General features: G+C 44.1%; 1 protein-coding gene across 3 annotated transcripts in view; it reads left to right on the forward strand.

Moving 5' to 3' along the window:
- GC (GC, vitamin D binding protein) overlaps nucleotides 1-15,886 on the forward strand; it is a 36,982-nt gene that overhangs the window by 9,271 nt on the left and 11,825 nt on the right. For all 3 annotated transcript variants that reach the window (XM_006018771.3, XM_025198067.1, XM_025198068.1), the window contains 6 exons: nucleotides 251-320; nucleotides 3,389-3,521; nucleotides 5,564-5,775; nucleotides 8,804-8,936; nucleotides 10,255-10,349; nucleotides 14,549-14,678. In XM_006018771.3, coding sequence (XP_006018833.1) covers nucleotides 251-320; nucleotides 3,389-3,521; nucleotides 5,564-5,775; nucleotides 8,804-8,936; nucleotides 10,255-10,349; nucleotides 14,549-14,678 — 773 coding nt within the window. The remainder of the gene's footprint in view (nucleotides 1-250; nucleotides 321-3,388; nucleotides 3,522-5,563; nucleotides 5,776-8,803; nucleotides 8,937-10,254; nucleotides 10,350-14,548; nucleotides 14,679-15,886) is intronic.

Here is a 15,886-nt window from a genome sequence, read left to right on the forward strand (position 1 = left end):
TGGAAATGTCAACAAGTTTTTGTTTAAAAATTAAGCAACTTCAAGTTTTTCTCTCCCTATCAATCTCATTTTGGGGAAAAAACTGCCTAATATAAAGCCTATTGAAGTAAATAGACTGGCTGATTGCAATACCTTTTCAACCAAACCCATAGAGAATATAGATTTCACATAAGCCCAGCTTCTGGACAGCATGAAATGGAATATTGTGCCTTTTTGTCTCAAGTAAATCTTCCCATCTCTTGTTTTATAGGTCGTGATTATATGCGAGACAAAATCTGTCAAGAATTCAACAACCTGGGAAAAAATGACTTCCGAACTCTGTACGTACCTCACAGGAAAATGGAACACTGACTTAGGTCACAAGTAGCGGACAAAGAATATAAGCTAACTTTTAGTACTGGAAAAACTAAAAGAAATTTAAGAAGGTTTATCTGTAACTAACTATCCAAAAACCACTGGTCCTCTTAAAGTGGGACCATTAACATGGCATGTTTGCCAGATGAGAGTCTCAGATTGTAAAAACTGTCAGACAGAAATTTTCAAAAGAATAATCAAGATGCCTATATCCTATTGCATTTTAATGGATTTTGGGTGCCTATTTCTCTGTGGCTCCTTTGGATACCCACACCTTCCACTTCAATGCTAGATTTTCTCTGCATGAATGAATACAAAGGGTGCATCCAGACAAGCACGCACGTGCGTCTTGCAGCTGCAAGATGCATGTATGGGAAACAAAAAAAACGTTTTGCAGCAAGGAGGCAAAATTAGGCCCCTGGATGCCCAGGGGTAAAAAAAGATGCACCACAGAATAGTGGGACAAGGCACAGTCCCAGACCATGCCTGGAGGCAACCTGGGAGTCAGTCCTCCAGGAGAGACACACTGGTTTCTGGCCAGAGCGTCTCTGTAGTGCTCCTGCTGCCCCACCCCACCCCCACCCACCCCTGGTGCTGTCAAGGGTAAGTTAGGCATGTGGGGTGGGTTTGGATGGGTGTGGGTGGGTGTGAGGAGTAGCAGGAGGATGTCAAGAGGTGTTGGGAGTGGACGGGTGTGTCAGGGGCTATGGAGAATGGTGGGGGAGGTTGGGGGGTGTTGGGAGTAGAGGGGGTGTTGGGGGCTATAGGGAGTGGTGAGGGGATATCAAGGAGCGTATGGAGTGGAGGGGGATGTCAGGGCTATGCAGAGTGGCAGGGGGGGGTGGGGGGGGGGGGTAGCAGGAGGATGTCAAGAGGTGTTGGGAGTGGACGGGTGTGTCAGGGGCTATGGAGAATGGTGGGGGAGGTTGGGGGGTGTTGGGAGTAGAGGGGGTGTTGGGGGCTATAGGGAGTGGTGAGGGGATATCAAGGAGCGTATGGAGTGGAGGGGGATGTCAGGGCTATGCAGAGTGGCAGGGGGGGGTGGGGGGGGGGGGGAGTAGAGGGCTGGGGATGCCACATGCCTGCCCCCCCACCTGGCCCCTGCAGCACTGGTGGCAGCAGGCAGCATGGCTGTGGCTCTGCTGCAGGCACAGCCGGCAGTGATGTGGTGCTGTGTGACCCAGGCTCCATACATGCTGAACAGACCCAGCCCAGCCTGCTAGTTCAAGGCCTTGGATGGGCCAGGCCAGGCCAGGCCAGGTCCATTCAGCATGTACAGAGTCTGCGTTGCCACCCACTCTAGCTCCCCCTGGCTGCAGATCTGGAAGGAGCCAGGCAGAGTTATTATGCCCCAAGTGGCACAATTTGCCCCATGCCAAAGTGTATGTCCAGGCACATGCTCTGAGGCGAAAAGCCCTGGCTCAAATTTATACTGCTTCTGTTTGAGCTGCTAAAAGCGCACATGCCTGCATGTGTGGACGCACCCAAAGGGGCAGTTTTTTGAAAGTTTGGTTTGAGTTGTTGCATTTGCAGCTACAAATAATTGACTTCACAAATTTGCATCCACAACTATTTTCAGAAACAACTGATGACACTTAAACTTCTGTCTGATTTGCAACTACTGCAGCATACTTAGATGTTGGTGTGGCATCAGATATACCCATAAATAACTGAAGAGTACAAACAAGGCCTATAATGGCTTCAGTTTGCAAACCTATACAAGAAAAAAAATGGAGGCCTGAATAAAACTAGATGGAAAATAAGGCTCTGGTACAATAGAACAGATTGCTATGACATTCAAATAAGCATGTTATTTTAAAAGGAAAATGTCTGGGTTTTTTTTAGGTCTAGTGCTATTATTCTTCATATAAAAGTGTTAACTATATTTAGGACTTTGCTCCTGGAGTATTTAACCCCTAGACTGGCCACACATTAACACCTAAAACTAGTTTTAAGCACACGTTAGGCAACTTAAAGTTACACCACTCCAGGGCAGGTTTATTTCTGATCTGTGTTACCCAGCTCATGTTCTATTAATGTGTGGCTACTCCCCATAGGTGAGTTGCACAAGCTGCATTCCTCCAGCATCCCAGGATGCAGTGTTCCCTTCTCTACCCTCCTGTTCTGTGTGGACAAACTTTCTACCCCCTGAACTCTACTGCCCAAGGGTGGTTCTGGCATCAAGACAACTGCCTCTCCTGTCCCCAGAGGTGTGACCTTCCCCCTCTCCCCCCAAGGGGTGCAACCCCATGTAAACAGCCTCCAGAGCACATGCCACCTAGCCAGGTCACAGGTCATGGACAGGTCCAGGAGTGGGATCTACATGGAGTGGGAGGGAGGAAGAAGGTAGGGGGCCGGATTGGGCCCCCATGAGCTATGGTTTCCCGTCTTGGGCAGGAGCAGTAACTCCCCCAAAAGTGCCTTCCCTTACTACTCCTACTTCCCAGCCACCCTGAAAAGCACAACCAGCACCCCCTACACCCCAAACCTAAATCCCAATTTGTTAAAAACGAGATTATCTTTAATTTACTCCCTTTTTATTTTTAAATTCTTTTTTTTAATACTTATTTTATCCTTTAGTGGCTGACTTCCTTCATTTCACCACCTTCCTCCACCCCCATTTCCTTTCCACCTCCCATTTCATTACCCACCACCATCCCATTAATTCTCTACCTCCCAGATTCATGTTCCCACCCCACTCCCATTTCTCCCCACACCCCCACCTAGAGCAGCAATAGAAGCCTGGCCTGGCTCACCAGCCCTGTAGCGGGAACTGACAACTGTAGCTTGTAGTCAGGCCCCTATTTGCCAGCCCTCTAGTGGCAAGTCACAAAGGGGACCGTCAGGGAAGGTTTGTAACCTTAAGATATGACTGCTCCAGACTCAAGCTAGCACTAACACCAATCAACTTTTGAGCAGCTTAAAATGCAATGTGTAATAAGGCTCTTAGACAGATTTATTTCCACACCATTTCAGAGAAAAATAAATACTCCTCAAACTTTTTCTTAAATCTTTACCTTTTGCTTGCTCACAGAACAATCATCATGAATAGCAAGAAATTCTCCAATGCTACATTTGAAGAGATCAGTCACATTGTGAAAGAGATGGTCTCCCTTGTAGAAACATGTTGTGCTGAAGGGGCTGATCCCAACTGCTATGATGAGGGGGTAGGTTTATATAAATATTGTCATGATCTGTAGAGACAAAAGCATTTTGAACAGGGAGTATTTATTACAGAAAATGGCTTCTGAGTGTAGGCAGACAGTCTTTCATACAATGTGAGTATCAGCTTTTTGCCCATTGTTTACCAGGCACCATCCTATCTGCAATTTTGTATGACATACAGAGACATCTAGTGCATAAACAATAGTCCTTAAATAAGTAGATCATTACATGCTTAACAAGGAGAAAGTCTATGATCCTTCCAATATATGCATTGTTATTGATATGGGAGGCTGTTTAAATTCCAATAAAAGTTTAATGGAAAAATGGGGGCGGAAACATTGGATGGGTAAATATACATGGAGGCAGGAAAAGAATGGTAATTATGTCTGAAAGAAAGCAGGGCTCACTGTCTATTCAGTGAATATTAATATATAATAGCAAATATTATATACTAGCAAATATTTGATAGAGATGGGCTCTGCAATTCAGATCCAGATTTCAAGCAGCCCCTCACATGCCAATCATTAAAATTCATAGGAAGTATAGAATTTAAATGAAATAGGGAGAGCAGGGATTAGCCCTAATATACATTTGACCCCCCCTTCCCCCCCCCATACCCTCCCTCTGTCCTTCACTCCAGAGCTTCTCCTTAGAACCTTCCCTGATTTCCTGCTACAGACTTAAAGGAACAATACACATACCCTAACATTGCCAAATATTCGGGGTATCTTCACTTACAGTTTTGATTTGGGCACTTTTCCTCTGTTTATGTAATAAAAGTGTTTAAAAGAATTCTTATCCACAATAGTATTCAAAGTATGATTGGAAGGTCCCAATGAGGTTTGGACCACTTTTCCTGAGATCACTGTTATATTTCAGTGAAATCCAGAGAAATACAAAATGTAGTTGGAAACCATGTGAGTATGACCAATATCTAAATAGATTGATTCATCACTGGAACAAAGTGCCCAAATTCTAGTAACTATAGTGCCCATTGCTGGAGCCTCTTTCCTCTTAAGAACATTGTAGTGCCCAATCAGTAGCTAAACAGAGCATAAGCAGATGCACACATATGCCCAGTGACAGAGGAGCTGCCAAACCACCATGTGGAAGATATTTGTACTGTGTAGCTAAATAGTTCTCCATGCCAAGTGAGACAGAGTACTGGAGGAAATAAATGCTAGGTTCCCTGGTTCTTCCTTTACACATGCCAGCAGTCTCTGCAACACATATCCTGCACAGCCCCACAAATGCTGTCTGTATCATCCACAGCAGAAATGCACCAGATCATCTTACAGGAAAGCCTGTGCAGCCAAACACACAGCAGCCAAATTTAACTCTGAGCAACAAAAGCACGTCTGCTTTGGGCTAGATTTTGCTTTTCATACCACCAAAGAGTCACTGCAGGTTTTGTTTTCATTAGGAGTTCACACCCCAGCCCTTCCTACTGACCATGCACCAGTGTCTGAAATGCTGCAGTTATCCTCCCGTCAGAGTGTGTCCGTCAGATGCCAGCATTGTGTCCTCACTCAAGCTACCCACTCCTACAAAGAATTGTCTTGTCCCATTTCAAGAATGAAGCATAGAGGGAGTCCTCCTGTTACTAGGACTGCATTACGTTTGGAAATAATTCTGTGGCATATACTCTGGTTTACTGTGAACTACTAAATAATGTGGTCCAACAAACCACAGGGAAGAGTTGTAGGAACTGGTACAGCTCAAAGGAGTGAAGTCGAAGCTATATGAGACTGCATTATGGACTTACACGGATATCCCTACGTTAGGGGCAGAGGTTTGCCTTCTGTAATCCACATGCACTTTCCTAGGCCCAGACCATCAAAAGTATTGTGCTGCTTCACTTCCAGGGGAATGCTTTTAAGGACCAGGACCACAATTGATTGAGCTGTAGATAGGAGGAATGGATTTCACTCGTAGACCGTGGTAATGTTTTACATATGGAAAAATGTAAGAACTGGACTTATCTACTAGATTAAAAACTTGGGTACTAGCAGTCTTTTGTTCCTTTCCCTCCATCTCACACTAGTCTTCAGCACTGTCTGACAAATCCTGTGATGAAAATTCTCCTTTCCCTATGCATGCCGGAACTGCAGACTGCTGTACTCACCAAGGTCTAGAGAAAAAGCTCTGTTTGGCTGCCCTCCATCATCCACCCAAAGAGTTTCCTACTTATGTGGAGCCATCGAATGAAGAACTCTGTGATGCCTTCAAGAAAGATCCCAAGGACTTTGCAGACAAGTAAGTGCTAAAAGGCTGAGTTTAATTTTGGATTCAGGTGTCTTTAATATATCCCCCTCCCCCCAAATTAAATTATTTTAATTGTTTTTTAAGCCAAATGCACTAGACACATGCAAATGTCAGCTGCACTTTACTAAATGGAAGTTAAATTGTTGACAGAGGTTTATCGAGGACACACTTCAAGAAGGACATGAACAGTTTGGAAAGAATCCAGTGCAGGGCAACAAAAATGGTCAGGGTCCTGGGAGAAAAGACTTATGAAGAAAGGCTGGAAGAACTAGAGTTATTTAGCCTAGAGAAGAGAAGACAGGGAATTTAATAACAGACCTCAAATACCAGACAAGTGCTTATCGAGAGGATGGAGATGAGCTTTTCTTTATGGCTGTAGGGAACAGGACTAGGAGCAATGGCCTCAAATTGCAGCGGGGGCAATATAGGTTGGAGATTAGGAGGAATATAAGGGTGTTCTGACTATGGTGGGTGTTCAGGCTATCTTGATAAGATGTAGAATTTCCATCCTTGGAAACTTTCAAAAACAGGTTAGACAGTCACTTGTCAAGGATGATCCTGCTTTGAACAGGGGGCTGAACTAAATGATGTTATAAGGTTCCTTCCAGTCCTACTTTCCTATGATTCCTATGATTATCCTTTGTGCTGGATGGTCCCTGGCCCATCCAAAGATTGTATTGATAGGAACCAATGGATACTTAATCTAAATTGCAAAAATATTTAAATGAAATCATGGAGAACCAGGAAGCCATTTTTCTGCCCTAACTGTACCACTCACACACCACTGAAAATTCAAAGCTGTCACATAACCTCATTCATGTCTAAGCCCCCTGACTGCCTAACTTTCTGCTGGTTTGCATGGATAAAGACATGCAAGTGCTGATGCCACCTCACAAGGAACAAGCTGCCCAGAGCCCTGCCCCAAGCCGTAGCATAAGGAGCCCCAGGGGTTCATGTTGGGGAACATTTGAACTTGCCAGGGGAACTGAACTGTTCAGAGCATGCCTAACACCCATTATCTGACAGACCCTGAATGAAGAAGGTAAGGCACAGCAGGGGGAGAGAGAGAATTTTCAAGGCACAACAGCAGTGTGAGCACTCAAACTCCCCCTGTATGTCAGTAGGAGCTGAGCATCCAATGGTCTTGCATGCCTTTGAAAATCTGCTTCATTAAGTACCTAAGATTGCAAAAAGTTGGGCCTGTACCTATCTTTTTTGTAACGTGTAGTATTTAAATTCACTTCTACATTGTCAGACTGTGTGGGTAGGTATGAGGCAGGAAGAAGAGGTTGGTGGGGGACCTTTCACACCCTTTCTCCATGCAAACAGGAACAGGAATTCAGCAGAAAATAGTGTGTAGAGAACATGAAGGATGCATGGTTAAAATAGCACTGGCCCACGGGAACAGTGGAGAGGGTAGCATGTTGACAGAATCCTATAAGGGACATTATGCCTCATATAAATATAATGTCTCCATTCACAAAACTTATGCAAGTTCCTTGTCAGGGTTGGCATTTGAATCAGTCAATACCATTCATGCCAAGAAAGGTAGTTTATTAACACTAATTATTAATTCATCTGACTAGAATAAAGACATTGCTAAACTGGAGAGCATAACAACTTTTAAAACATCCGGATGGCTAGGCCCCCATAAGGTCAGGCCGACCTTAACTCTGATTCCTATTGCCAAGTTCCTACCAGTAGGCAACTTCTTACAGTATTTGTGTCCTGACGTCAATTTGTGGAGCACTGATACATTCACATGGATGTAGACCTGGATATTTTGTTTGGCTAAGTGAGTTGTATGGTCTGAATGTTATGTTTATGGCTGCCATCATTTACTTCTCCATTTTTACTCAAGGAGCAATGTATATAGCATCTGCAAAAAACACTGAGATTTCCTAATGTGCCTGAGGGATTCAAGACCTAAGCTCCCACTGACAGTCACTGTATATGGATTCCTGATTAGAAATTATTGCAAGTGCTTACTGACTGTGTTCCCTCTAAGGTGCACGCATGCGTGGCCGTGCACAATTAAAAATCTTGCCGTGCACGAACTTTTTCCTGCCACGCACCCGCCCAAAGCATGGAGCGCAGAGCGCACGGAGCGCAGCACAGGCACTGGGGCTTGCGTGGGCCACTTAGGAAAGCTCCTCAATGCAGGGCAGGCAGCAGCTCTTTGCCAAGACGGGGACAGGGTCAGGGCTGGGGGCTGGCGTGGGCTCCGCCAGCTCCAGGGAAGTGCTCTGCACCCCTGCATCGCTTCAGGGATTGAGGAGGCAGGTGGTGTCAAGGCTGGAGAGCAAACCAGTTCCCCGGATCCAGCAGAGCCCACAGAGCACTACTCACTAGCTACTAATGGAAAAATATTGAGCTCTGCAGCAAGCTGTTAGGGAAAAAGAAGCCCTAACAGACCGCTAAATAAAATAGATAAAAGTTTGGCTGTTGGTTATATTTTTAGTCTTGACAAAAAATAGTTCTCTTCAAAATCATTGTCTGTTCCCCACATCATAGATTCCCTTTGGCACTCTACCCCATTATAGGGGGAGGAGGGGAGAGGGAAGACACTGTGCCATAGCAAGGTGGGGGCAAGCAGGATGACTGCCATGGGTGCTGAAGTGAAGGGGTGCTAACAGGCGCTGCCCAGCCAGTGTGGGGCATGGGATGGAGCTGTGAGCAACTCATTTGCGGGTCACGGAGATGCGGGGAGGGCAGCTCCTGCCACTGCATGCACAGGCAAGCATGGGGGGAACTGCTCCGTGGGCTCCACCGGCTCTGAAGTAGTGCAGTCACGGACCGCTACTCCTTAGAGAAAACATTGCTCACTGACCAATAGAAAGTGTTCCTGAATATGCTGGAAGATGGCCATGATCCCACTAACAGCATTATGTCTTACATGAATACAACGTCTCGTTCAGCAAAGCGGGTCTTTGGAATTGGGCATCCCACTCCATTACTTGCTTGTAAAAATCCCGCTCCTTGAGTTAAACTTTCCAGCCATGTACTGTCTCTTTTCTAGGTTTCTGTACGAGTATTCCAGTAACTTTGGACAAGCCCCTTTGCCGCTGTTAGTAGCTTCTACAGGAAGTTACTTGTCTATGGTTTCAACTTGCTGCATTTCACCAAGCCCGGGTATCTGCTTCTTGAAAGAGGTAAGCATATCCATCCCTGCAAGTTTTTACTACAGTAAAAAAGCTGTTATTTTTACTCCTAACAAGTCATCTCTTGTACTGTTTTTAACTTTAACACAATTCTGATCAAAGAGGGGTGAGTAAGGAAAAAAGCCAACAGATAGAAATATAAATTAAATGTCCTGTGGGCACTCCTACACATGTGCCAGACTGTGCAGTTGTTACTGCACACTCATTTGGTACTTGCTTAAGAAAGTACTAAATGACTGAGCAGCAACTGACGTCATGGCACCGTCCCAACGCCACACGGGTTGTTTCCGACTCTACTGTGCACTAGCTCATTGCTATTGCACAGTAGCATCAGGATCACAGTTCGTGCCTGCTGGTGGTATGTTGTGATAGCAATGAGCTACGGCAATGTAGCTTGTCGCTACGGCAACATAGCATCTCATGTAGATGTGCCCTGTATAATCTTGGAATCTCAAAATGTTCAGGATGACTTCAGAAAAGCAACCAAAGGATATGAATTTAGTCTGATATCCACTGACTTTTAGCCAGGATTATGCAGGTATGGATCTCTTTGGTTTTGTTTCACCATTGTAGGAGTATTTTTTCTGCTTGTGATCCCCACAGAATCTCAACTTTTTCAATATAGCTTTAATGTTTTAAACTAAGGAAAACCCATAATTCAAAGTGACACTCAGCTAAAGCCATCACTTTTTTACATCATAGCTTTGTAATTCAACCCAAAATCTAATATTGCTTTGGAATGGTGACAGGATATTTCACTGTGAGCTTTTCATGCAGCTGTAGTCATCAAACCTGGTATATCAGAGGGAACTCTGCATCCTTCTGGCACAGACAATAAAAACAGGATCTATAACAAGTTTTATTGTGACAACTGAATAGTTAATATCCCTCTTAGCAAAACCTTGATCTTGTTGCAGTCTCAAAAGTGGGAGGAAATGGTCATGACAAGTCACAGTATCATAGAAAATTAGGGTTGGAAGGGACCTCAGGACATCATTTAGTCCAACACCCTGCCCAAACCAAGACCATCCCCAACTAGATCATCCGAGTCAAGGCTTTGTCTAGCCAGATGTAAAAACCTCCAAGGACGAAGAGTTCACGATCTCTCTGGGTTACCAGTTCCAGTGTCTACTACTCTCCTAGTGAGAGAGTTTTTCCTAATATCTAACCTAAACTTCCCTTGCAGCAACTTGAGACTATTGTTCCTTATTCTGTCATTTTCCCCACTAAGAAGAGTCTAGCTCCATCCTCTTTGGACCCACCAATGGATAATGTCTGCTTAATACAATTCTTTTCCTTTCTGTCCCAGAGATTGGAAAGAAAAACTGTCTCAATAACCACTAGAATGGCAAACAGAGTTTGTTCTCAACTTGCGGTATATGGAAAGGAAAAAACCAAGTTCAGGTAAAGGAAATACCATATATCCAATAACAATTCAGATCAGAATTTAAAATATTTTGTTTTAGAGTGCTTCCTATTTCAGTGGTTTTTATATTTGAATAGGGTTAGAAAAATAAATGAGTGCAAAGCAGGGTTTTGTGTATTTTGTAGAAGTGCAAAGCAAATCGTTTAACCTACTACCATTCTCCTGTCAGAGCTATGATGTTCTTGTTTAGGTGGGCCCTACAATTATTTTAAACAATGCAATACTAGTACATGTGTGTTGGCATCTTGTGTTCTTATTAAAGGTTAATTGAGAAGTTTATGTCAGATTTTCTTGCATACCAAATGTCTCTGAATAAAACAGGCACATTGTTTTGGGGAAGGCAGAACGAAGAAAAAATATTTTTCCAGCATTGTGGCTGAATAGAATAGGGACAAAGCCTGATCTTCAACTTACTCACTATCCCTTCCCTGCTCAAGCAAAAACTTGAGTTTTAACCCTTTTATGACTGAATTGTTAGCAGCTCTTGGCTGCCCAGCCAAAAGCTAAAACTCTAGTATTGCTGGACTCCATGGGTGAATCTAGTACTTTGAAGAGAGGTAAAAGCAGTCTGCAAGCCTGTGAAATAAAAGAGAAACCAGGAGTAGCTACTAGACAGTAACATTTTTGAAGGAAGGAAAGCTTGATTAGTGGAACATGAAGACCATATAAAAGAAAAGAGGGTTGTTAACACCTGTGGAGTGAAGAGCAATTATCAGGGATCAGGTAGATCATAATGAGCCATGAAGTCAATTGACTCCATCAGTGCTGCCTGAATAGAAATGGCACTGTTCATGCTGAATAGTTGGTTTAAACTTTGGTTAAACAGAAATCAAATCAGGGTACACCCACATCACTGCACCCTCCCACCCCCTCACATTTGACCCTGTTGGACCCTGCCCCTACCTCTATGCAACTGGTGAAGCAAGGAGAAGGGAAAGAAACAGTAGTCATGTTACACTATCTCCATGCTTCTGTTCTGGGCAGAAAAATTAGCTTTCCTGATTAAGACCCGCACCCCAATTTTGGTTAACTTTTGGGAAAAAGGTGAGTGTGATATGCAAGTATGTATGGCACTAGTGTATATAGATGAAAGCAGAGTAAACAGGACTTTATGGATTATAGAAGAATTGTGAATAAAGAAAGTATGTCTTGTAGACTGGACACAAAGGATGAGGTATTAATGTTACAGGTTCTCAACTAATCTGGGAAGGTGGAATAGGTTTTTAAATGGAGAACAGGAAGAGCAGTGTTAGTGTCACTAGCTTGTAAAGAGTGGATGATCTGGAACATGGCCCATAGGTAGTGAGGTAAGTGGTATAAACAGGAAGTAAGGCATGAAATAATGTTACAATCATCAGTGGCAAAGGATCATGGCTACTGTTGGTGCCAGAGTTAAATCTGGATATGGAACCACATCTCTGGAGTTCCATAACTCCAAATATTTAGGCTAATTCTTACAAATTCACATGTCTGGGTTTAGAGGGTCCTTAATCTACACTTTGGCAGCCTAATACAGCGTCAATGCTTGGATATGAGTGGCTGGGCTTGGAGATGAATCAGGGATCAAGGTTACTGGATGGCAGTACAAACTAATCAGAGAGGGTAGGCAGATCTAGACCCAAGCCTGATCAGGTAACCAGGAGATTGAGAACTGAAACATGTCTATGAGCAAGCTGAGTCAGGAAACCAGAATGTCAGGAAGTAAACAGTTATCAGAAGTGCAGTTTGAAATCAGAAAAAGCTCTGTTGCCTACATACTTCTTCTCCCTGGGTTTATATAAGGGAAGTGTAGGGTCAGATGACAAGAGCCAGCCATTCACATGTCAAGGAGTGTGTGGAGACTTGGGAACTGGTGGAGGCTGTAGGCGAGCCTCATCTAGCCTTTGAGGTTAGCAGCAGGGTGATGGGTTGGATTAAATAGCTGTACTGATTAGGCTAGGGCCCTGATGCAAGGCTATGGGCCTGATATAAAGATGCCATTTACCACAGCACAAGAGTCCCCCATGTGAAATTACTAGTCTTCAGCAAATCAAAGCCATTCCTTTAAGTGCTTACATAGGGAGGGAGGGAATCAAATGTATACACTCATGTGGAAGAGTACCGGTCTTTGTCCTCCCCAGCTGAAACACTTAAATTAGGTTTTTAACTTCAGTAATGGGTGTTTTCCAACTTACTTTTGTCTCTACAACAAGCTAAAGGTAGCCTCTACTTACAGCTAACCAATAGCATAACAATGGGTTAGTGAGTGGGGCACAAGTCCCAGCCACTGCCTAAGGAGGACAGAGTGATGCCAAAATGGAGCTAGGGGTCCCCCCATCACCTTCTTCCTGAACCTCCTTTTTTGCTGCCAAGAACTTGTAGGTTTTTTAACCACTTGACACACATGGTAGCAAAAAAAGAATATGACATCTCCTCCAGAAGCAGCAAACCACCAGCTGCTGCTCCGGCATTGCTTCTGCTCTGCTCTGCTCTTCTCACTGCTGGAGCTGGAGCCACTGCAGGGTAGGCACCAGTGGTACAGGGAGATGAAGGAAAGGGATGCAGCACTGCCCAGAGCATAGTACTGGCCAGTTACACCTCTGCACAGAACACAGTAGTTGCTCAGACAGCCTTCTGACTGACTGTACTCACAGTTTGTTCTGCACAGGTGGAGCAAGATACAAAAAAAAAAAAAAAAAATCAGGAATTGCCCCAAAGTTTCATGTTTATTCATATTAAGTGTTTCAGCTTCCTTGCCCTTTCATTTTTAGCCTGTACTTAAAAACTAAGGAGTGTGTGAGTAGGCTTAGTAGATTTAATGATAAAGTGTTGGCATTAAAAGTCTTTGTTGCACTTTTTCTTGCTTAAATATGCAGAAGAGAATAGATAGGATTTGACTGGGGTTTTTCTCAAATCATCTGCAGCCTTTCATGGGTAGCTGGCTGGGAATTTTGATTACAGGTTTTTGGTCAGGAGGCAAGATTGTGGGATCAATTTTCAAAATTGATGCTTTTCATGGAAACGTAATGCTTTGGCCAAACGTTCATCAGAAATGTTTCTCAGGTCCTGACTGGGATTTCTAGTCCAAACAACAGAACTAAAGACCACGGCCCCCTCCACACATGCAGGTAAAGGTGCAATGGGATCTAATGCACAATCCACACAGTCATACCTCCTTGCCATGCCACACATGCTTGGCAGGAGGCATGATTGTGGGATCCTGCATTAGATCCCATTGCTCCTTATTGCTGCTGCAGTGAGAGCCCAATCCTGGGCTTCCCCTGCACCAGCAAAAAGCAAGTTCCCACAGCCCCCTCATCTTAGGGGCTTCCAGGCTTGGGGCCATCCCCCCCTCCTCCCCCCAGGCTGGAAGATTGCAGCTTCCATGATCTCCAAGCCCCAAGGGTGTATAAAGATCCTGAAGCTGGGAGATCATTACAGCTGGGCCCTGACATGGGGAGGCATAGTGCTGGAATCCAGCATCCACAGCTACTGGGGTTGAGTCCCCTTAGCTGAGGAACTCCCAGCCTCAGTTGCGCATGGTGCATCCCTATCAGGGCTTCCAGCCACAAGGAGACCCTGCTACATGTGCAAATGAAAGCTCAGTGGCAACCAGCTATAAAGTTAGTACAGATTTTTTAGGTCTAAATTTATAGCTGGTTAAAGCATGATAAGTATTTTTACGTGGAGCTGATCTCAAGGTAATTGTTCAATTAACCAGTTAATTGTGTGATACCTGTAAAGTATAGAGGGGGCCCAACACACCCACCCTAAAATAGCCAGTGACCCAGAAGTGAGGGCAGTCACTGAGGGTAACATAGGATTCTTTTCAAGTCCCCTCACTGCCTATGCTAGAGCAGGGGCTTGGAAATGGGCCTGCCATATATCTGTGCCCTAACTTCTAGTTTATCCTGGGGTGGGTCAAGATCTCTCTCTCAGCTTTTTCATGAAATATGTTAAAGGGTCTCAGTTTCCTTCCACATGAGAACAAAAACAAAATGTGTAACCTTGACATTTGTAGTGAAATAGTAGGCTTTCTTTTTGTAGCCAGTCCTCCAAGCATAGTATACATCATGCAAATCTCCATAAGTAAATCATACTGAAGACATATTACCAATATCAGCAGACAGTATATAAGAATGTTAGACAGACCTTAAAATAAATACTTCATCCCTTTCTGCATGTTTTGACTGTCCAGCTCTTTAGTCATGTTTTCTCAGAAGATACCATGTGCGTCATTTGAGGAAATTTTACCTCTGGCTGAAGATGCTGCTGAAGTGTTTTCCAAGTTCTGTAATTCAACAACTGAAGACTCTGTGCAGAAGGAGGTAGGAAGCCTAGAATCCTATACATAACTAATGGGACAAAATGCTGGTACCAGGCATTTTTTTGAATCCACAACCCAGAAGAGGAAGGAAAGAAGGGAGCTGCTTTTTCTTTTTGCTTCCTTGGCTTTCAGAGGGAGGTCATACTAACAGCACAATTTGGCTTGTATTCCCCCATACCCAGGAGTGTAATCAACTGAGGGGCATACACTGCCAACTGGAAGAGACTGACTAAGCCCATCCCCCTGCCACTGCAGAGCCATGCCACATTCATCATGCTGTTGGTACAGCTGCATTTGAAATCTCACATAATTGGGACATTTCCAACTGAGGCTGGGGACAATCCCACTAAAGTTGATTGGAAGTGCATACACTTCTTAACAATTTTCTTTAAAGCAGCATTTTTGTTTCTGCTTCTTAATTCCCTTTGGGTTCCTTTACCCTTCGTTTCAGTTGATTATTGTGATTGCAAAGACATCATGGAAGTGGCATCTCTGCTGAGTGACAAGAGTAACTGTATTTGATTTCTCATGCTCTACCTTCTGCTTTTATATTTGCTGTTTGGTTTCACATCTCTAAGGTGGTGTTATGTCCAGTCCAACAATTATTCTTATCAAAGCATCCCATCTAAGTATTTGTCTAACCTATTTCTAAAACTATAGCTACAACCCTATCACACTACTACAAAACATATTGCCCAAAACATCTATTTCTCTGTTTATGTATTGTGATGGTTTGTGACCCCTAAGAAAGGGTCAAGCTAATTTTCAAATACAGATAAATCTGCGGTCAGGCCTTTTGGGCATTTATGCACATGCTTTGGGAGGCATCAGTGGGGGGGCACTTTAATTAGCGCAACTCTGAGCGCCACACTAATTAAAAGCGCCAGGAGCATCACGTGTATCAGCAACCCCACGCTGAAAAATGGTGGCAGGGCACTTTGAACTAAAACTTGTTGAATGAGCTTTAGTTTAAAGCACCCTGATGATACTTTTCAGCATGAGGATGCTGATGCACATGACGCTGGAGGCTGCTGGAGCACGTTAATTTCCACACTCCAGCAGACTCGATTAATCGAGTCTGCTCCGACACATTGTGACTCCCCTGCATGCTGGCTCTGGTATTTGCTCCAGCCATTCTGGGACCTGTGCTGCACACGACATCCACCCTAGACTAGCTGGAGTGGGCACCATGTGAGTCTCACATCTCAA

Source organism: Alligator sinensis, unplaced genomic scaffold (assembly GCF_000455745.1).
Source record: "Alligator sinensis unplaced genomic scaffold, ASM45574v1 scaffold222_1, whole genome shotgun sequence".
NCBI classification, from domain to species: Eukaryota; Metazoa; Chordata; order Crocodylia; family Alligatoridae; genus Alligator; species Alligator sinensis.